Source organism: Schistocerca gregaria, chromosome 5 (genome assembly GCF_023897955.1).
Source record: "Schistocerca gregaria isolate iqSchGreg1 chromosome 5, iqSchGreg1.2, whole genome shotgun sequence".
Lineage (NCBI taxonomy): Eukaryota > Metazoa > Arthropoda > Insecta > Orthoptera > Acrididae > Schistocerca > Schistocerca gregaria.
The window spans coordinates 386710587-386734358 of NC_064924.1; the positions used below are offsets into that span (position 1 = coordinate 386710587).

Consider the following 23772-nt stretch of genomic DNA (forward strand, 5'->3'; position numbering starts at 1 on the left):
GGCGACTCCATGGCTATCGGCCGCCTGTCTCTGTCCCTGGGCTTTCGCTGAATGGAGTGGTGTGTACTGACTCCGACACGATTGCGGACCGGTTAGCAGCGCATTTTGCTCAGTGTTCCGCATCTACGAATTACCCACTGGCCTTCTGCTCCCGGAAAGAGCGGTTGAAAAGTCGGAGGCTTTCCTTTCACACGCGCCACACGGAGTTGTACAGTGCTCCTTTCAGCGACTGGGAATTCCAGAGTGCACTATCTGCTTGCCCTGATACGGCTCCTGGGCCAGACCGCATCCACAGCCAGATGCTGAAACACCTCTCTGTGACTTGGCAGCGACGCCTCCTAGATGTTTTCAACCGCATCTGGGTTGAGGGTGTGTTCCCGTCTCAATGGCGAGAAAGCATCGTCCTCCCCATGTTGAAACCTGGCAAGAACCCGCTGGAGGTGGACAGCTACCGCCCCATAGGCCTCACCAACGTTCTCTGCAAGTTGCTAGAACGTATGGTGAGCCGGAGGTTGAGTTGGCTCCTCGAGTCTCGAGGCCTTCTGGCTCCGTCTCAGGGTGGGTTCCGTAAAGGCCGCTCTGCTGTCGATAATCTGGTCTCCCTAGAGTCTGCTGTCCGTACAGCCTTTGCACGCCGCCAACATCTGGTTGCCGTCTTCTTCGACATGCGGAATGCGTACGATACAACTTGGCGATATCACATCCTGGCCACACTTCATGGGTGGGGTCTTAGGGGCCCGCTCCCGATTTTTATTCAGAATTTTCTGTCGTCTCGTTCCTTCCGTGTGCAAGTTGTTGCGTCCCATAGTTCCTCCCGGGTCCAGGAGAACGGGGTCCCACAGGGGTCTGTCCTCAGTGTCTCCCTGTTTTTTATTGCGATCAATGGGCTCGCTGAGGCGGTGGGATCGTCCGCCGCAGCTTCGTTGTATGCAGACGACTTCTGCCTCTACTACAGCTCCGCTGGCATTGCAGTTGCTGAGCGCCAGCTGCAGGGCCCTATCCGCAAGGCGCAGTCGTGGGCTGTAGCGCACGGCTTCCAGTTTTCGGCCGCTAAGACCTGCGTTGTGCGTTTCTGCCGGCGTCGCACGGTTCACCCTGAGCCATGCCTTTACCTTGACGGTGAACCTCTTGCTGTGGTAGAGACGCATCGGTTCTTGGGACTGGTATTTGATGCCCGGTTGACTTGGCTGCCTCATATTAGGCAGCTTAAACAAACATGCTGGCGGCATTTAAACGCTCTCCGTTGCCTTAGCCACACCGGATGGGGTGCCGATCGGTCCACCCTTCTCCGGCTGTATCAAGCGCTGATCCAGTCCCGCCTTGATTATGGGTGTGTGGCTTATGGTTCGGCATCGCCATCAGCATTGCAATTGCTGGATCCCATCCATCACTGCGGGATCCGACTTGCCACAGGAGCATTTCGGACAAGCCCTGTTGACAGCTTACTTGTGGAGGCTGGTGTTCCTCCATTGCGGATCCGGCGCGGCCGACTTCTGGCCGCTTATGCTGCCCACGTTTGTAGCTTGCCAGGGCATCCCAACTACCGTCTCCTGTTCCCGCACTCGATCGTCCATCTTCCAGACAGGCGGCCCTGGTCAGGGTGTACGATCGCGGTTCGCATCCGGGCTCTACTGTGTGGGATTGAGTTTTTTCCTGTCCCGCCTGTTTTCCGGGCCAATCTCCGTCTGCCCCCTTGGTGTGTGCGCCGACCATGCATTCGGCTGGATTTGGCACAGGGTCCGAAAGACTCGGTCCCTCCTCCGGCCCTCCGCCGCCGCTTTGTTTCTCTCCTTGCCGAGTTTCCCGGATCTGCCGTGGCCTATACCGACGGTTCGATGGTCTCTGGTCGCACTGGTTACGCTCTTACTCTAGAGGATCATTGTGAGCAACGGTCGCTGGCACCCGGGAACAGTGTATACACTGCCGAGTTGGTTGCCATCTATCGTGCCCTAGAGTATATCCGCTCCCGCTCAGGTGAGTCCTTTGTCATCTGTAGTGACTCCCTGAGTGGTTTACGAGCTCTTGACCAGTGCTTTCCTCGTTCCCGTCTGGTGATGGCCATCCACGAGTCGCTCCATGCTCTTGCCTGTTGCGGCCGCTCCGTGGTCTTTGTTTGGACCCCAGGTCATGTCGGCATCCCGGGCAATGAGCGGGTTGACACGCTGGCTAAACAGGCAGTGAGTTCACCGGCTCTGGAACTCGGCCTTATGGAGTGTGATCTCCTGTCGCTTTTGCGCCAGAAAGTGCTTGGTGCCTGGGGTGACAAGTGGCGCACCCTGCCCATGCCCAACAAACTTCGGGCGGTGAAGGAGACGACCGGTGTGTGGCGCTCCTCCATGCGGGCCTCTCGGAAGGATTCTGTCGTCCTCTGCCGGCTGCGCGTTGGCCACACGTGGCTGACGCATGGCCATTTGTTGCGCCGGGAGGACCCACCGCTATGTCGCTGCGGGGCAGCTCTGACGGTGGTCCACATTTTGGTGGACTGCCCGCTTTTAACAGGACTCAGGCAGACGTTTGCGCTGCCTGATACCCTCCCTGCCCTTTTATGTGATGACGTTGCTATGGCGGACCTCGTGTTGAGTTTTATTCGGGCAGGGGGTTTTTATCGTATGATTTGAGTGTTTGTCCTTTTATTTCCTGTATTGACTTGGGCCTTTGGCCTGTGGTTTTAAACTGTGGGTTTTAATGTCATTTGGTGGTTGGCTTTTCCTTATTTTCATGGTCGGCCAACCACCTTCACACTCGGTGTGATTTTAGTTCCGTTTGTCTGGTCTTTGTCTGTCTTTCTTGTATTGTGTCGTCCCTTGTCTCAGTTGTCCGTTTTTAACAACTGACAGTTTTTGTTTCATGTGATTTTATCGTGGAACAAGGGACCGATGACCTTAGCAGTCTGGTCCCTTCAATCCCACACCCAACCCAACCCCTAAACCTAGGGCACTAGTCCAGGAAGTTGCAGACTAGCTACTCACAGAACGTTCGAAGTTTCTGGTTCAATTCTTTCACTCGATTCAGAACCAGAGGACCACGATCAGTTCTGGGGAAAATGCTGCAAATTGTGAGCTTCATTGAAACTCCGTGCGCAAGGCTGGACTTCCCAATCTTCTCTGCCAGTCACTGGTATGACTCAAGTGTGACCTTGGAGCCCAGATGACGCATTTTTTTCCAATATGCTCCATGATCTGCAGTTATTTAATGGGTAGATAAAAATATCTACTCACCAAGCGGCAGCAGAATACACATATAAGACATTTGTAATTGGCAAGGTTTCAGAGCCAGTGGCTCCTTCTTCAGGCATATGGACCTCTGGCTTCATCAGATACACTTAGTATTCCAGTAGTTTAATATTAAAAAAACAGCTTTCATTTATCATATTTCATTCTTTTTTCAGAGGTAGCAGTAACTGTATAAAATTCAAATGTTCCACATGTACATGTAACTACATTCATAACTGGAGTGTCCCTTTTAACCAAAGGTACAGTCAGGTCAGAGTAACCTCAACTCACCTTGCTTCTCATATCCAGCCGTTCACTTTGAATTTCTCTTTTGTCCCTTGGGACTGATGAATTCGCTGTTTGGGCCCCTCCCCCAAAATCGACCTACCAACCAACCTACCTTTCCTCCCTCCCGAAAGATATCAAGGAGTGTTATTTTCTTTTACAAGTCTCTTTACATCACCTGGATGTAAGCACGTGCAACCCTCCCTCCCCCTACCCCCTCCCTCTAGAATTAATTAATTAATTAATTAATTAATTAATTAATATTTTGTTTCTCTGCAGGTATATGCCTTCAGTCACGGTAGACTGAAATTCATGGTGTATCATCATACTGTAGCATGCTGCTAGAGGAGCCAAAACAAAATGTCACAGCTCATTGCTAAAGTAGAGCATTATGTGGTAATTCATTATTAGCAGCAAAGAGTTTTTGCAACAAACCATGTCAGGCCAGTGATGACTTCATTAGGCATTTCTGAGGAAAACAAATTACTGTCTGATACTCTACTTTGTTAGTGGGGTGCATCATTTTGTTTTAGCTCCTCTAGCAGTGTGCTGTTGTATTGTGATACTAGGATTCAGTGTGTACTAGGACTAAAGATGAATAGCATAAATAAGTGTGTTTGCTGTTGTTATATTAACATTCTGTGATGCTTTTACAGTGTTCAACTTAAATTTTTTTCCCCCTACTAGCAAAAAATGAAGAACGCAAAATGTCTCGGACACAAGAAAAATTAATGAAGCTTAGTCAAGGGGCTCAAGATGTACCTAGTGCAGATGCTCCTTTGGTGAGTTATCCTTAGTTTCAAAATTGATTGTATAGTTCAGCTTTTCTTACTAAACTTCTTTTCTATTAAAAAAGTATTAATAGTTTGTCTCCACTAAAAGTGAACAACATGTCTTATGACTTCAATTCTTTGCTAGGCTGTGGCTGTAACACCATCAATTGGATTACTATCTGAAGGTTATTGTTGAAGTTTACCCAGCAAATAAAATATTCCATAATTTTTCAGATGAGTTGGTGACGCAGAAGTCACGCCCAGTAAATGACAGAATACGTTGTGTGTGTGTGTGTGTGTGTGTGTGTGTGTGTGTGTGTGTGTGTGTGTGTGTGTGTGTGTGTGTGTGTGTGTGAGCGCACGCGCGCGTGCGTGCTTATTGTATATGTATGCGCCTTTGTAGGGGCGATTCTAGAAGTCAGTCAAGGGGGAGGCTAATAAGGGGGGGGGGGGTTGGGGGACTGGAATATGGCTTAACAAAAGGTGAGTTGGGGTCCTTTACAGACAAATTGGTAAAATTTGGTGTTTGCTTAAAGTAGTTTTTGGTAACTGTTTTGGAGTTCGGGGTAAAAAAGTGTATTAATAAATAATAAGACACATATTTTAAGTTAAATGATATTTATTGGTTTGTAGTGTCTTGCAGGGGCAGTGGTTAATTTTCTTTTTCATAATCTTCATCAAACTGAATAAGTAATTTGTTACAAACCACCTCAAATTTGAAAAGAAATCAAATGTCAGCCTTCCTTCCAAATGTAAACCAATAGTAATGACCAATGACAGGTTATGTGGTGTGACTATGAATTCTTTTTCACATTTAGTTCTTACTATTTTGTAGAGGTGCATTTTTATTCGCCATCAGCTGTAAATATGTAACATTTATTGTAGACTGGTTGGAGTTAATTAAACCATCATCAATGGGAACAAAAATTGTAAAATCTGTTGGTTTAAAATACCTATTTCTCATTTTAAACTAGCAGGTGTTATTTTTTTTCATCCAGTTGATGATGGTTTAACTAACCATAACAAGTCAGTAATATATATTATACATATAATGAGGTCACAAAAGTCAGTGGATAGTGATATGCACATACACAGATGATGGCAGTATTGCATATACAAGGTGTAAAAAGGCACTTCATTGGCAGAGCTGTCATTTGTTCTCAGGTGATTCACGTGAAAAGGATTCCGATGTGATTATGGCCGCACAGTGTGAATTAATGGGCTTTGCACCTGAAATGGTAGTTGGAGCTAGACGCATGGGACATTATATTTTGGAAATGTTTACAGAATTCAATATCCAGAGATCCACAATGTCAAGAATGTGCTGACAGTATCAAATTCCGCACATTACCTGTCACTATGGACAATGCATTGGCCAACAGCCTCCACTTAACAACGCAGAGCAGCAGCATTTGCGTAGAGTTGTCACTGCTAGAAGGCAAGCAGCATTGCTTGATCAAGTAACCACAGAAATCAGTGGGGGATGTACAATGAGTGTATATATTAGGACAATGCGGCAAAATTTGGCATTAATAAGCTATGACAGCACACGAACAATAAAAGTTGCCTTTGCTAACGACTTGATGTCGCCTGCAGTGCCTCTCCTGGGCATGAGACCATGTTGGTGGGCCCTAGATGACTGTAAAACTGGCCTGGTCAGACGAGTTCTGATATCAGTTGAAAGCTGATGGTAGGGTTTGGGTTTGGTGCCGACCAGTGTAAACCATGGACCCAAATTGTTAGCAAGGCACTGTGCACGCTGATGGTGGCTTCATAATGGTGTGGGCTTTGTTTACATGGAACGGACTGGATCCTCCTGTCCAACTGAACCAATCATTGTCTGGAAATGGTTATGTTTGGCTACTAGGAGAACATTTGTAGCCATTCATGAACTTCATGTTCCCAAGTGTTATTTGGATTGACTATTAAGCTCCATCACCAGGCCACAGTTGTTCACAATTGGTCTGAAGAAAATTCTGGACAATTAGAGCAAACAATTTGGCGGCCACTCAGATCGCCCAACATAAATCCCATCATGTTGAATCCTGCCTAGTCATCGAACATGAGGTGTCGAGGAAACCTGCTCGGATCGCTAGACAACAGTTAGATCAAATCGTATTAATGAGTTTTATTACGAAAAGGAAATGACAATACTTAAATTTGTGTTGAACAGATATGTCACAAGCAAAGGGCAACAGATAAAATAAGACATCTCTTCAGTATAACAATTCGTAATACAAGCGAAGTAATACGATGCTTCTATTCAGGTCACTAGTCTTCAGGCTTCTGTAGAACTGGGCCGCAGCCAGTTTGGTGCGGCACTTATGTTCTCTTCACATAGAGGCTGCTGCTGTTGTGTTGTCGTCCTGGAAAAGGGTCAGCCAGCATGCAATTGGGTGATGTCGTCTTCACAGCCCTTCAGATTTCTCGTTCTCGGCTGGTGTGCTGGCTCTTGACTTTACACTGTAACACATCAAACGTTTATGCGACATAATCGAGAGGTCAGTTCCACAAAATCATGCACAGGCAACACTTTTGTAATTATGGACATCTGAGAGGCAGTGTGGCTCAATATGAGAGGGTAACCAAAAGAAATGAAACAAATCTGGTGGTGTGCAGAGCTTTTGTAGTACCATGTTCTGCCACTAGGAGTGCATAGAGTGAACATTCTAGAATCAGGTGTCAGAGTTCTGTTGCTGAAAGAGATCAGGACCAGTTTCGGCAGAGCTGATAGTGAAAACTCTTTTATGTGATTGTCATTTTTGTTGTGAACAGTTTGTGGCAGTGAAATTCTGCTTTTTATTCAGAAAAAGTTGAACAAAACTCTTGAAATGAAAAAAATGACATACAAGGACAATACTAAGGGGAGCTCTCGGGTGTTTGAATGATTTTCTGTGTCAAAAATGGTGAAATGTCAGTTGATGCAAACCTCAGTCTGTTTGTCCTCCCATGGCCTGAACACATGAAAATGTTGAAAACATTCTTGCGGTCATCAACAAAGCTTGATAATGGACCATTGAAGAAATTGCGTAGGTATCAGGAGTGACTATTAGTTAAGTGCAGAAGTTTTGGGAATGAAAACGGTGGACTCCAAACTCGTGTCATGACTGTTGACTAATGAAGAAAAACAAGATCACAAGGAAGCATGTCCTGGAATGATCCAAACTTACTTTTTTTTCAATAATTATCACAGCTGATGAAACTTGGTGCCATGTGTACGATCCAGAATCAAAGCAACGACCAAGCTGCACTGATAACCTCGCTGTTAAGTGCCCATAAGATCAATTCAATGAAGCCAGTGGAAGACTTCAAGTTCTCATCGCCACAGGAAGTCGCATCAGGTGAAATCAAACATTAAAACAATGCTGATTTGTCTTTTCAGTTTAAGAGGAGTTGGTGGTTGTACAGTGTACAGTTGATGGCAAATGAAACTGTATTTCTACCAATATCTCACATCTGTAACTAGTTACCTACACAAATTTGTAGTTCTAATACTTTTAACACTTTCTTCAACCAAGAGCTTGTGCTGTGTGTCTCTTTTCCGTTAGAGCAGTTGGATGAAAATTAGTCCCTCAGTGGGGGAAAATAGTTAACTATTAATTGCCTCAAAAGTAATTTACATAACTGTTGAAAAACACACATCCTACTGGTTGATAACATTATCAAAGCCTTTGTTTAGCAGGACTTAGGCTGCAGGGGGTGAACAGTTGTATCAATAGGTTTTTTATGGTGCTTTTGAGGCTGACAAAGATGTGAAAATGACACAACAAAAGCTCTTAATGTTGAAATTTAAACTTAAAGCAATGCTGTAGAATAGCTTTGTTCTCCTTGGTGGTAATGAATATTCACACATTTTGACTGTTGGATAAATGGGCAACAGTAGAATGGCTATTATGTAATGTTTAGACTATTCCAGGATGTATGGTCATATGTTTAGTACTAACTGCTGTTATGAAGTGAAGTGTTCTCACATAATAAATAAGTTTTGAAGACTTGCAGCATTGTCTGCATTCACTTGTGTTGTGGAATTTGCTCCTCACTATAAAATATTTCCTTCCTGTACCAGTGTTATTTTCTCATAATTTTTTATTTTGCAACAGCTGTTGGATGATGTGGATATAGAAGAGGGAAAACGTGACTTAATAACACGAGAAATTGGAAAATTCAGAGAAATCATGAAGGTAAAATCTTTTCCTAATGTTATTGTCTTCATTTCAATAAACACTTTAAAAAGTTGTTTACTGGCAGTATTTCGTGTACTTAGAAAATTATTATATTTAATATGCATACTTTTTTGTGGAGGTGTTATGCTTTTAGCATTACGGTTTTGACGTCTGTCAGTATTGGGATCTGTTTTCCAAAAATATTAATTTTATATGTAGTTTTGTATTATCCTGTTTAGAGCACATACTCGGTCTTCTGTCAGGCGCACACCTTTCAAAAAAATTCCATGAAGCATTTGTGGGCCAGTAGAATTTGCATATGTAGGTTTTACTAATTCTCCATATAAACTTAACATTGTGATCTGCTTATAGGTCATGTAGATAATTGATTGTTTCCTCAACTTAGCAGACACTTACACCATGACAAGAACATAGGGCCTAGAATGTTTTCGGGCATTCATATCACTTGTTATTAGAATAACTAGCTATAAGTTTTTTCCTTCAATCTTCCTTATGTAGTAACTATGAAGGAAGCTGTTGTTATCAGAAACACATACTTCCCATTCATTTAAAAAAAATTCAAGCTTAGTGACTGAAATAGATTTTAACAATAACAGTCACCTCATTTTTACTTATCATACTTCACTTTTTTATTTATTCCTCATTCACACACATTGTTAGGGTTTACACGGGGAAAAGTTGGAGAAATGAAATGTAATTTTACCCCGTTAACTTGAAGTTGCTTATGTTCTATAAGAAAATGTCTTAAAATTATATTGAGGAAGCAAACTGATCATACAATCTACTGTCCATTTGAATGATTTTTCTCATTTTTAATAAGGTGCTTATGGAAATACACCTTTCCAAAAATACTGCATTCACTACATTTGCATTTTAATTCCATGAGTTTCAGTATAGAGCCAGACTTAGATTGTGGAGAGCTGATTGTATGATCTTGTCTGCTGAAGCCCAAGAGTGTGTGCTGTAGTTAGGTTAGAGAGGTGAAGTTGACGTGACGTATGGTATACTTCCTCACTTAAACCTAGGCAGCCCGGCGGGGATGTCAAGGAGAGTTGTTGCAGGCCGTTTGGTTGCCTTGTTTAGTGTGCACAAGCGCATCAGGGTGGTGAGTATAGCACTAGTGCAGAAAAACAAATACTGCTAAGGTCAAGAAATAATTAACTTGTTTGCACGAGAAACAGATTCTATTTATTGTAATTTGTTTTATATAATTTTACTGTGCAGGTTACGAGTTACTGCAGTTGTTATTCTAGATTACACAGATACTTGTTTGTACACTTTGACAGATTATTCTTGCTTGAGAATCTAAGTTGTAGAATGTTCTAATTTGAGCACCAAATATACAGTAGATAAATTCGATATGAGCCTACTGGTTTGGCGGTTGTAGAAAGTGCAAACAAGTTACATGTTTATGTATCAGTCAGAAATTAGATACCTGTAATATACGTAAGGTATTACAGAATATCTGTTTCGGGCTGTCTGTACAGTTACTACAAAACAATATGCATATGGACTTTTTGAGTAGAAACACAATGTTTTTAAAAATAAATTATTTGTGGTGATTGTAGTTTGAATTGAAATAATTGTAAAGGGCTTGAATAGCAGTTGCCTTTCTTGTTAGTTCAAATTTCTGAAACAAATGTTTATGGAAAGCTATAAGTGACGTAACCAATACTCTGTTTCATATCATCATGCAGAGGCCATTTCATTTATGAAATACAAAGAGTATTGCGTCAAAGAATTTTTATGTGTAAACTGAGAGTAGCAAGCATGTCTGCTCACTGTCTTAAGCACTTAGAATTATTTGAACCAAGTATTAGTTGGTATCAATTAAAATGCCTTTTGCAGGATGCAAAAAAACGTTTTACTTGAAACAAATTGTATAGCTGCTGTGGAAAATGGTCGCTCTAAGAAACTTGCAGATATTATTTTTATACAAGTTGTTGGTTTCCTTCATATCTGTGAAATACTTGTAATAAATGCTGTCACTTTTTACAAAAATTACAAGTCCCACAAATTGTGAATAAAGGAGAGAAAAAAGGTAGGCCAGTGAACTGTGAGAAGCTTTTGTGCCAGATCTTTTGCAGTCATATCTGTGCACGAAAGTTTCCTGATTCTTAGCTGTGTTAGTGCTGAATTCTAAGCAGACTTCATACATTTACATATATGTATGTAGTGTGCTGCAATTCAGTAATTTCATATTCGAGGGGGAGGGACCAGTATACAGTGTCCAAACATTCCATAATTATTTTTTGTCTCCCATAGTTATCATATAATAACCACATACCAAATTTTAGTTCACAGTATACACTGGAAAATACCATAAGGTAGGGGGAGGGGGAGATATTTATAGGTGTGGCACATGCAGCAAAGAGCTGATTTTTCACTGAATGTTGCTAGCTAGGTACTACAACAAGCTTATTGTACATGATTCAAGAAATGTAGCTGTCTTGCAATCAATCGTCACTGAAGATCACTTCAAACATCTGTTAATTCCTGGCAAATGGTTGAAAAGCATCATTTTAAACTGTTTGAACTTGAAGAAAAACTCTGTGTATTCAGTCTCCCAGTGCAGGTGATACGGAACACTATGAATGTTTTATAGCTTGCTATGGAGATATACGTTATGCACCAGGTAAAACTATAAATATGGAGATAATCTGATACGCAGAACGGTCCTTAAAGTGTTTTGACTACTATTTGAATACATATCAGTGGAAGGAATTGAACTCTCAATGTCGCGGACTTAAAACCCACCACCAGTGAAGAAATTGATGAGAGTTTTATTCTGGAAGAAAATGTAAGTGATACTTCGCAATCCAGTTATCAGTCAGAAATTAAATTAATCTTGTTGGGTATAGAATAAGTGGCAATGCATTTTTGTATAAAGTTTATAAGAAACTTATTTCGCTGTTCAAAAGAAATGTTCTTCCTTATGGAAGTAACTAAAGTTACAGAACAGCATAAGAGTCAGTCAGTAGTCTCAACAATATTAAATACATCACAGTTTTAATTTTTTAAAAGGCAGAAAAAATTCTGTTAACTATTATATTTTTATGCACAACTAGTCTTTTAGGTATAGGTAGTATACTTATTTCTCTGGACTTGGTGTTTAGAGGAAGGGGGTTTCAAAACTCCCATTTCACTATTCTGCAGTAGGATTTCTGTAGTTTCCATAAACCTGGTATAATTGGTTAGAAAAGAATGTGCCTGATTTCCTACTTCCATCCATATCATGAGCCTTGTGCTTTGTCTCTAAATGACTTTGTCATCGAAAGGAAGTTAAGCTACAATATTTCTTTCTCTCTGAGCTGGAATGCTGTCCTCAAGAAATTGTTTGATGTCTGAGATGGAAAGATACAAAAATTTCAGTTGAGACATAATGCCAGAATGAAGTGATTACATATATTGTTACAAATGCAAAGTACGAGTTATTTTGGCATTCATGATATTGGATTTGAATATCAGTCTAATTTTGTTGTTGTTGTTGTTGTTGTGGTCTTCAGTCCTGAGACTGGTTTGATGCAGCTCTCCATGCTACTCTATCCTGTGCAAGCTTCATCTCACAGAACCCATCTCACAGTACCTACTGCAACCTACATCCTTCTGAATCTGCTTAGTGTATTCATCTCTTGGTCTCCCTCTACGATTTTTACCCTCCACGCTTACCCAGTCTAATTTTGATGCTTCGTAAATGAAGTTGTTACACAGTCTTAATATCACCATCAACTCCTTTGGAGTCAAATGACTATAGGAAAATGTTCTTGTTTAACATCTTGCATCAAAGTGGTGTAAAATTCCACGTGTTTTATGATACCCTCCTATGCCTTTCCAATACCACCATTGATATATTAACACAGCATAATTTTTCTCATTACAATCTAAAATGTGGTGGATACTACTTAGTAGTCTCCTGGTATTGAGTGCCTGCTTCAATACATTGCAGAGTGCATAATCAACATCTCTGTCATATGTGTAAATTCACATTTTAATTTTTTCAAAATCATTGACTACATATAAGAGTAAATCTTATGAAGACCACAGATGTTATTATTGAAAAGCTTACAGCTCAATACCATTGATGTGACAGACATATTGAAAACATTTTATACACGATGCCAAGATGTTTGCTCGGTCACGTCATGTGATTATACATTAATACACGTATCATCTGTGATCAATCCGTGTGGTTGGGAGTGGAGCCCCATTACCACAGCACTTGCTTGATGACCATCATAAAAAGTTCTACAACTTTACAAGAGATTAAGTTACTATTGTCATGTCTTAAACACAGTCAATACTAAAAAAGTGTTTGACAGACACCAATATACAGACAGAACAGAACTTCCTCATAGATGGAGGTCGCTGCTGTTTATATTCTAGAATGAGTGAACATTACAAACTTTTGAAATTTTGAGAAGCTCCTAGAAAAGATAAATAGTAAATAAACAATGTTGGAAAAGATAAATTGCTACTTACCATAAACATGACATGCTGTGTTGCAGACAGGTACAATTAAGACACTTACACAAAGCTTTCAGCCAGTCTTCATCAGAAAAAGAGAAATGCACGCCATTCAAGTTTTTGATGGTGTTTAGCCACCGTCATGCAATACTTTTTAAAAGCGTAAATGGTCATTTGACGGTGTATTACAAATTTTATCTTCATTACAATCTATATTTCAGTTTTTATACAGAAGAGAAATGTAGTAATACACAGTCAAATGACAGTTTACTCTTCCAAAAACACACCATTCATTACACACAAGCAAGCTCACCTCATGTACACACAACCGCCAACTCTGGCGGCTCGGGCTAGAATGCAACTATATGTGCAATGGAAGCAGCTGTCTGGAGGGAGCGCAGAAGGGGAAAGGGTAACACTGTATGGATGGGTGGGGGGAGGGGAGCGCTCCTCGCTCCCTCCTGCCACCCATCCCCTGCTATCCCTTCCCCTGCCCTGCCTCTTCCAGATTGCAACTTCCATCCCGCCTGATAGTTGCATTCTGGCCTGAGCTGCCAGATTTGACAGTCTTCTGTGTGTGAGTTGTGAGTTGTGCTTGCGTCTGTGAATGAATGGTGTGTGTTTCTCTTTTTCTGACGAAGGCTATGGCTGAAAGCTTTGTGTAAGTGCCTTTTAATTGTGCTTGTCTGCAACTTAATTTCTCATCTTTGAGATAAGTAGCAATCTATCTTTTCCTACAGTGTTGCTATTTGTGCATGGCATTTCCATTATTTAATGTTAAACAAACATATTTGCTGATGATAGGGTTTGAAATAATGACTCACAGCATAAGAGCCAACTGTGCTAATATTTACTCTGCATTGCATGCAACACAGCTAGCAGCATTGTTTGAGGTTCCACAGTACAAGGTCTGCGACAGTATCCATAAATCCGGGAGCGTACTCTCATGAATGTTGTATCATCATACAGGAAGTAGGAGACAAAAAAAAAAAAAAAAAAAAAAAAAAAAAGTAAAAGTGAAGGATAGCGATTCAGCACGGAAGGAAAATGTGTGACAGAAATCTCTGGCCGATGGGTGGACGGCTGTCTGATAATGTGGACAGGTGTTACGGAAACTGGCAGTTCATCCCTGTCAGCTGTGACAGTTCATTTTTAGGTGGAAGGATTTTTAATTGTGTAATCACCATTCTTACTCAGGGCCAATGATGGCTCCTGAGTAACTGCTGAGTTGCCATCAACAAGATAAATTTGAGTATAAAATCAGCATCTCTGTGTAGTTTGTTTGTAGAGTTTGTCTGCAACATATATTTTATTAGCTCTCTTGTTGCACCCTGGTGCCAGGCTGCATGATCACAACTGGCACAACCAGTCAGATTTGATAATATGTGGGAGCTCACTGACATTGTGCTGAGTGTATGGATCCTACCCCGAAATTTACACCTTTCCCAGATCTCTCCAGTCTTTTTCCTTCACCCCTCTTTCTTCTGCCTGAAGAAGGAGCCACTGGCTCTGAAAGCTTGCCAATTACAACTGTTTTTTATGTGTGTGTTCTGCTGCCACTTGGTGATTAGATCTTTTTTATATCCAATTAAATAATTTTGTCAGTAATTGGTTGTTTTCGTTGTTATACTGTTCCTTGTTATCTGTATTATGTATCATGAAACCAAGGTTCAGTAGGTAATTTTGGGACGCATGTGTAAAGGTCATTAAAGAAAATATGATAAATTCATTGAACTCTGGAAAAATGGGAAAGCAAAGTATTACATTTTTCATGCATCATTCTTTTATTCATTTTGTGGGAACAAATACCTTTCCCTTGTGGATTTTTTCTTAACAATATAAAATACTAAATCATTAAGAACTGCGTTGTAGCTTGTTCTGGAAGTGTGATCATTACGACAAATGAGCACTAAGACTAAAAAAAATTTTTTCCATTGAAGGTATTTTGCATAACTCTTATGGATATATCACTACACATCGAGTGTTACCATTGTTGCAATTGTCTTCTTTTACACTCAGTAGAAAGCTTATCCATTTTGCTGTCCTTGGTTTAAAATCTCATAAAAATATGGTCATTCATCAGAAAATGCAGGTATCACTCTGGAGATGTTGCTATTCGGGTTGGCATAAAAATGTTAAAGACATGTGTCTGAAATATTTGTCAGATGTTGTCATTATTTGTCTGTTCATAGTGCATGAAGAGCAAAAACTAGGAAAATTGCATCAGTGTTGATTTGGAACATTATGTAAATATTTTTCCATAGCTACAAGGAATAATAGTTCACACCTTAGGAACGTTGTGATTATTGTGAATAGTCCTTACCAATTTCGAAAGAACGTCACAGATAAAATATAAATAATATCTTGCTAAACAAATTCAGTTTTCAAGTGGCAGTTCAGTGCGCCATGTTGCAAACTGTTGGAAGCAGTGGCAAGAGAGCGCAGTGTTGAGTCGTAGTAGAACTGTGGGCTGTACAGCAATCGGGTTCGATTGCAGAAACATGTGAAAAACATTTTATTGCTGTCCCCCTTTTTCATATTGACAGCTAAAATTTTTTATGTAGGATTCTTGTGAAATTAAATACCACTTCGAGTTGTGTGTAAAGGGAGGATGGAGGGGGCGAGACAGATTTCTACATGACTGTTTGGCCTGTTACCATGCTGCAAGGTATCACTGTCTTGATCATTGTGATTTATTGTCTCCTTTATCTTGAAAATCCTTCCTTGAAAGTAGGGTACAAGCTCTTTTGGTCTGTACCAATTCATCTTTACAATAGTGATATGTTTTCAGTGATTGGATTGTATATTAAAATTGAATGAATTTATGAAATGAAGTTTGTCAGGGAATCATGAATTTCAAAATATATTTTTTTTAGACGAATAGCTTCTATATATTTTCTTGTTCATTATGTAGGGCATTTCGAAAAGAATGATTTGATTTTTAACAATTGATATTTATTGTGGCATACACGCCACAAAACAGACAAATTAAGAAATCTTCAAAGATTTTGCAATTTTTTTTCTCTATTGCTACAATTTTTGTAAGACCCTATTGTAAAACATTATAAATTATAACACAATAGACATCCTGGGAATCAGATGTGTATTGGTAAATCAACTGAATATTGATAGGAATCTGCCTGTCCATGTATTGATTTTGTTTTTAACCTCAGTCTGAAGCAAAATGCTGTTTGCACAAGAGAAGGCTTTTAGTTTGTGATGATTGTACAAGTATGTGTCAGTGATTGTGGTTCATTGTGCTTTTAATAGCTGTTTTTTAAATTGTTTATCCTGTGGGGGGGGGGGGGGGGGGGAACTTTGTCATTAGTGTGTCTCCAAAGCTAAGAGTAGAATTTGAAATCAAATTTTTGATGAAAGAATGGAGAGCATTCGACAAGCTGCTTTTTGGAACCAGAGTCTTACTCACCAGGCATTCATTAAGATTAAATTTGGTCTACAAACCATACCAAGTGCTGCTAGTTCAAGCTCTTTGTGTAGATAATGAAAGGAAAATTGTTGTTAGCAATTTTGCTTATAACGGATGGAAGATGGAGAATTTATTGTATGGCTAATTTTCAGGGCATTGAGCATGAAATAGATTTGTGTGAAGTGAATGTGTTTAGTGCCATTTTGTATGAAAAGGTGTATGGCCCATTCATGTTTTGAGGTAACACAGTGGTTAGAATGAGCCATCTTGAAATGTTTCAGATGTGGATTTTGCCACAATTTCAAAAGGATTGTAATGATTTCACTCCCCCCCCTCTCCCTCCTTCCCTCCCCCCACTATTGTTGCACAGTAAAATGCTAATGTTTCTCTGTGACACTGCTTCAATGCTGAATAGGACACACTGGACTCTTAAGACACTATATTGTTGGTGGCGTTGCCGTGGTCCAATATTTCCAACTTGATCCGCTTGTGACTTTCTCGTGTGGGTATCTGCGAGGAAATGTGTTTTCATTCATCCTTTGGTTTATGGTGAAAGTGAAGTCAGAAAAGGAATAACAGCAGCTGTGGCTTCACTTCTAATGTTTCTGTGCCTTAGTTTCCCTTGATTGTATTTCTTTTAGTTGTGGTTAGTGTTTAAAATCGCATTAAGTGTTGTTAATAGTCTAAAACAATTTCTTCATATACTTTTCTAAGAGGAAGCATGTAGAAAGAACCTAAAAAAAATTATATTTTGTGTTTAATAGTTGTATCAAGTGCCCCTTCTAAGAGTTGTCAGTCACATTTTCTCTGGTGTTTTGCCAGATATTTGCAATTGCAGTTTTGCAGTGTGTATCTGGAGTTGTTCCAAACAAATACTTCTCACCACGTTTCAGGCAGTGAGCAGTGTTGATGAAAAGCTTCTGTTTGTTTCCAGTTACAAACAAAATGATTTAAAAAAAGGAATTTTGTGTATCTATTTGACAGAAAAGTCCCAAATTAGTCTAGTATGTTATCTGTTTTATTCATATTTATTAACAGGAACAGTAGAACATGAAGAATAGTCAGTACTTCAGCAGCGGCTGAACAGCTCTTCTGCATGGCAGTAGGAGTCAGTGTGGGCCAGGGAGACACTGTTGCTGCTCAAGTATTGCTTATTCTTTGCATTTTACTGTCCCTGTTAATACACATTGACTAAACGAATATTGCAGTACACTAATTTTGGACAATTCTATCGAAGGGGCATGTAAAATATCACTTAAAAAATAATTTTGTTTGTGACGGGAAACAAACTGATGTTTTTTAGATGTTGGGTGTCACAAGAGAGATGATAAGCAATACTTGCTTGGGGTGACTTCAGCTACACATCACAAAAATGAAATTTCTGATATCCGTTACCTTATGTCTCTTAGGAGGGACACCAAGTATATTGTTCACTTTTGACGTTCAAATAGTTACTGTTCTGCTATTTCAGTACAATTTTGTATGATTATTACAGATATCTTATTAAAAATTGCTTACATTTAATTTTATGCTTACAATCAAACTTGATTTCCAATGTAGTATTTAGTTTCTTTGGGGATATAACAGGAGCTGCCATCAGGATCCATTAATAGATGCCTAAACATTTATGATCCTGATATTCACAAATAAGATGTTAAACTTATGACACAGTAGGTTTTAAAAATGTCTTGTAGTGTTGGAATCAGTTTTCAGAATCGTAGGATGTGGCTTGGTCACTCAGTGGTGAAGTGCCAGACTACAGAGCCAAAGGCCTTGGGTCCACTCTCCACACAGTTATACAATTTTTATCTGTCACTTTTCACCTCTTTCACCTCTAACAGCATATGTTAATGTAAAAAATGCTGAGTAGCGTAACGTTTCTGAGTCAATATTAAGCTGCAGAGTCTCTTGTCATTGGCTGGGTAAGTCAGTTCAGAGGCCAGAGAAAGCAATGACATACCATCTGAAGTAGAACCATGCCTGATAAATCACTGTGGTGTTCTAACCAACCTTTTGGCTGTGACAGCTTCAGCTTATTAAGGAGTCATATGATTTGTTTTTTGTGTTTGATGAAAATTTGTGTAACAATAAGTAAATATTCAGTAAATGGGCAGGTGATCGAGCAATGCCTCACTGTGGTTCTATGATGCAACCCAAATTCTGGTGTAACAGAAAGACATTAATTTTGACTAAACACAGGATAGACTACTTGGAAACAGATTTTTTGTAATTATTCTCACTTAGTTGTATCCATCATCCTTGCCAAAGCTATGTAGTGCTTGGTCAGTTGTTGCCTAACTTACAGAAAAATGCCGTTTTTCAGTACAAATTAGAATTTGGCCGCTCAGTATTATGATCTTACATTGTGAGAATAATAATAATTCAAATAAGAAAATTCTCGCGAAAATTTTAATAATGTTGTTTGTCTTTTTATGCTGTTGTTGGATGACTCTATTAAAAAAAAGGAAAAAGAAAAACAAAAATAGAAAAACCACTCCACCTGTTCATAGTATGCCCGCTCCCCGATTTCTGGTACTGAAAGATGTTGGTGATGTCGAATACAAAGTATCTCTCATAAATGCTATATGTAATCAAATATCAAACTTACTTAGACTTTTTGTGTGAAAGAAAACTGCTCTGTCAAAGCCTCTGTAATTATCTCATTTCTGTTTGCAACACAAAAAACAAGGTGTTTCTACACAAAATTTATATTTTTTAAAATACATTTGCAAATGCTGTCGTATTTATGTTGTGCATGCTGTAAAGTTTTAACACTGCAAAGGATGTGTGTGTTTCATTAGGTAGGTTGCAATACTCATCACTCAACTTTAGTACTAACTTTTTTTAAAAGCATACTTTGTTTCTTTTGCTTCTTGAAGCATCTAAAAATTCTCATCATCATTGTTCATGCCAGTGTTATATGACTTACGGCAACAGCAGAGTCGTACATAACCCAAGTGAAGATTTTGCGTTTAGTCTTTCTGCTCTGTAATTCTATTAAGTCCCCATAGAAATATAAATGATACATCATCTCACTGTCATGATAACTTGGTGTTACATGCAGCTGTTTTAATAGTTACTAACCTGTATGAGCATCCCCCTACTTGTTAATTGATTACAAAATTGCAAAAACAATTACGAAATTCAGCCTGATGATTTATTTATATTATGTACATTCACGTATAACTCCATGAGTAACATTTTCTGCTGCCTATGTTATTCATTATTCAGTTACCATATATACACTTACCATCTGTAGTGTTATAGTGTGCGACGGTGTAAGCTTTATGCTATGGAAGGAAGCCAAAATGATTTTAGTAACTAATATTTTTATAACATTGACTCATAGACTTCAACTTAAACTTTGGTGTGTGCTGAACTACAATTTTTTCAGTACTTCACCTGATTATAGCCACATGGCCAAAATTACGATAGTAGACTTCGTGTATAAAAAGTTTTTTGTCAAATGTGACCATGGTGTCTTTTTTAAAAAAACTCTGTATCGCTATGAACCGAACACATAAGTTTTTTTGATATACGAGGGTTGGAACTTAAATAGTGGCAACTATTTATTCACAATACAAAAGAGTTACATGTTTGCACCTGTTACTGTGCTTCAAAGTAGTCACCAGCATTGTGTACAACCCTTTGCCAGTGATGTGGAAGGCATCGTATACCATTAGCAGAGCCTGTTCTGTTGATGGTGCAAATGGAGCAGTCTGAAGTTATGGTGATTCTTGTGTACGACTATAATGGTGTTATCCTAATGCCTTGCGTTCCTCCACAGCAGACTGTCAATCCAGAGTATTACTGTTTGTTTTTGGAGCATCACCTGTGATCAGCTTTGCGAAAAAAGCGGTGACACTTTCTGTGCAACCCCCCCATCATTTTGCACGAGAATAAGCGGCCGCATACAGCGCAAGCTGTGGCTGCTCTGTTTGGTCGATGGGACTGGGAAGTACTGTACCGTCCACCATACTCCCCGGACTTAATCCTTGTGACTTTGATTTGATTCCGAAGATGAAGGAACCACTTCGTGGCATTCGATCCAGAACTGATCCAGAGATTCGACAGGCAGTAGACCGCTCCACTCGCACCATCAACAGAACCAGCTCTGCTAATGGTATACTACACCTTCCACATCGCTGGCAACGGGTTCTATACAACGCTGGTGACTACTTTGAAGGACAGTAACAGGTGCAAACATGTAACTCTTTTGTGTCGGTTGTGAATAAATAGTTACCACTATTTAAGTACCAATTTGTAATTTGGTGTTCCTGGAACACAAACCAAGATAAGAATATGTGTAGCAGATATAAGGAAATGGCAAAATTATTTTTTTTTTCACCCACTTGCTCTCTATCACATGAAGAGAACAAATGAAATTTTATGGAATATTTACTGAAAGATTATTATTCTCTTCATTATGAAATTTCTCTTTCTTTGAGTTATGCAATATACATCATTTTTCAAATATTTTGAAATCACTTTTCAGTCAGTTATCTGTTGTTAAAATCATACTACCATAATTTTCACTTACACTTAACCTTTGATGAAATGAACTACCACAAATAGAACATATACGAAATTAGAGCTTGAAGGAGCTAAGGTTAGTCACATTCTAGGAAATGTGTTCAAAGAGAGACAGTACAGTAGGGGAATCAGCAATTGCAGTGTGTGGTAATAAAAAAACAATACTCCAAAATACAGCCAGGCAAAAAGTCTTTAGTGGTTAAATCAACCTAAAAATTGCAAAACTTTGGTATAGTAGTGAACAAAAATTTGCTTCGGAGACAGGAAAAGGAATAAGACACCACCTATAACACTTCAATTAAAAAGTAGTGGAGTCAGTCACTTACAGATAGCAACGAGTTGTACATACATACAATTAACAGGTTTAAAACCACCCCAACTTCCAAGCTTTCATTGTTTTTGTAGTATAATTACAAATGCTACACGCATTCACACTCCTCTCCCAATTTTATGATTGTTACGAGAAGTAATCCACATTTCGCCACAGCCGCTAAGGATCATCTATCTTCCCTTCTCCTGCATCCCATTCTTTTCTTCTACCCTTTCCTTGCATCCTTCCCCACTCCCGGCTGCCCCAGTCCTGTCTTCTCCACCGATACCAGTCCCCCCCCCCCCCCTCTCTCTCTCTACCCCCATCCCCCCCTCCCTTTCTCCCTCTCTCATAGCCAGTAAAATTTTTCTCTGATTTTAGCTGCAGACCTTGACTTACAGTTCTGTGTAATAAAAACTGTGAAGTTTTCACAAAGTTGATGTTCTTTGCATTTTTCATAACACTGCAGAAATTGCGTAATAAAAAATTTACCCATATTGTCAGTGGGATATTTATTGGGTGCACTTTACTTTTGTTCTTCGGAGTAGATACTTGAACTACACTCCATTGGGCATCGTGTCCCCCCTTCTGTAATTTTAACATCATTGCCTTACTCTTTTTAACATTTTTCTTACACTTTTATATCACCTTTTCCTTCAGTATTGTCATTCCTTTCTCTTTCTCACCAACTAACATAATGCTGTTAACAGTAAGCTATAATGGATGCCTGTGTAGACAGTTCCTTCAGTCACTGCCCTGGGCTTACACTCTGATACTGACGGGTACTACTACTAACTGCACCATGTCGTAATTCTGCCAGATATTTGGTTCAATTTGCCAAGTGTTATGTGATTGTCCTCCTTTGTTTTCTGTTTGCTGTTGTTCATCCAAGAATTGCCACTAAAGGGAAAGACTGTGCCACCTATCCTTACAGTAATAATTAATAAGTTTGAAATGATACGGGCAGGGAGCAACTTCTTTCTACTTACAGCTGCCCAGTTAATGGAGCCTGTATAAATGAAAAGACCTTAAGATGTACTAATGAAGGTACATGAAATTTCCGCATGAGAAACTTCTTGTTGGCTTCTGTCTCAAGTTCTTTGGCCAACGTTCGTCTGATGATTTTTCTGAATTTCTGTATGCTGGAAGTCATTAGTTGTTATATATTCACGCATTATTATTGTTTATCTTTGTCTTTTTGTTGAGAGCAGTCAGGTATCTTCATGGCATGTGGTTTTAGGCTATAATGGAGACTTTAATTTTGTTATAAAAGTGAGTTATTGTGCTGTTACGTGTTGATGAATATGGAAGGATATTCATTAAAATAAGAAGCTGGCAGCCCGTGGTACTTCTCAACATGCAGTATAGCCTGGTCAACACATGTTCTCACATTTTACAAACTTCCTTTTCACCTAAAGCCCACATCCTGAAGTGGCTATGCATAAACAGGATGCTGCAACATGTTTAAAAGAAACAGGATGCTGTAACATGTTTAAGAACACCATATCTTTAGGTTATACCATGGTTTTCAGGATAGACACTGATCTCTACTAATATGTAGTCTTTAAGCTTTTCTTAGGAGCCTCTTAATGCAAGAATGCATTCTCATTCTAAAGTTACCAATTCCAACATTAGCATATTTTATTTTTTGTTTCATTCTAATACAAAGAATGAACACACAAAAGGTGTATCAGCATTCGCTATGTAAACTCGATATTGTTCTTGCTCAGAATTAATCGAGATGATGGGCCAGACTTTCACAGGATATTTAGAGTTCAATAAAGTAGCTGAAATAATAAGTAACTGGTATAGTCATAAAACAAAATGCGAAACTACCAGTAGTATGCATTTTACACCAGTGATAAAGACACTCTTCGACAGTATTGTAGTGCACAGTTATTAATAAATGGCTGCAGTATTTTATTCAATAAACATATGATGTAAATGTGAATATGATTTAAAAGAAATTTAATGTTTCATGGAACAAGTACGCAGCCATTAGTAACAAGCTTACTAAACAAAATGAGAAATTTTAATTTTTACTGATAACTGTGTCTTTGCTAACCACATTTAACCTATTACAGTATGGGTAAATTGTTCAAAATAATATAGTTCAGAATAATAAGTGCTTATCTTGTTTAACAGTGTTTGGAAAGTAAAGAGAAGACTTCAGAGGAGAAATAACAGTGCACTGTGATAACAAATGAAATAATCTATTTTGATTTGGGCAAATAAAACACAAATGTGGTGCTGCTTCATAGGAGATTCCATTCCACTAAATCTGAAAACATTGTGATTTCTTATAGTTAATTATATGCAGTGCTGAGTCCTTTAGATAAAATACTATCCTACAGAAAACAAAAGAAATCAATTTTCCACATTTTGTTGAAATAGAATAATGTAGATGTTGCTGTTATCCTGCAGTTATATTGGCACGCCGTTTTTATTCTTTGTTTTATTCACTAGTGCTACTATATTCTGTTGGCATAAAACGTTGCACTAGCAGATATGTGCTGTTTGTATTACCACCTGTGACTAGGTAGTCATGCCTCATGTTTGTTAAGTAACTCTTATATATTCCATT

The 23772-nt window shown here is 39.3% G+C and overlaps 1 protein-coding gene across 3 annotated transcripts in view; it reads left to right on the plus strand.

Moving 5' to 3' along the window:
- LOC126271940 (RNA-binding protein 25) overlaps window positions 1-23772 on the plus strand; it is a 180700-nt gene that overhangs the window by 74424 nt on the left and 82504 nt on the right. For all 3 annotated transcript variants that reach the window (XM_049974363.1, XM_049974361.1, XM_049974364.1), the window contains 2 exons: window positions 4185-4279; window positions 8371-8451. In XM_049974363.1, coding sequence (XP_049830320.1) covers window positions 4185-4279; window positions 8371-8451 — 176 coding nt within the window. The remainder of the gene's footprint in view (window positions 1-4184; window positions 4280-8370; window positions 8452-23772) is intronic.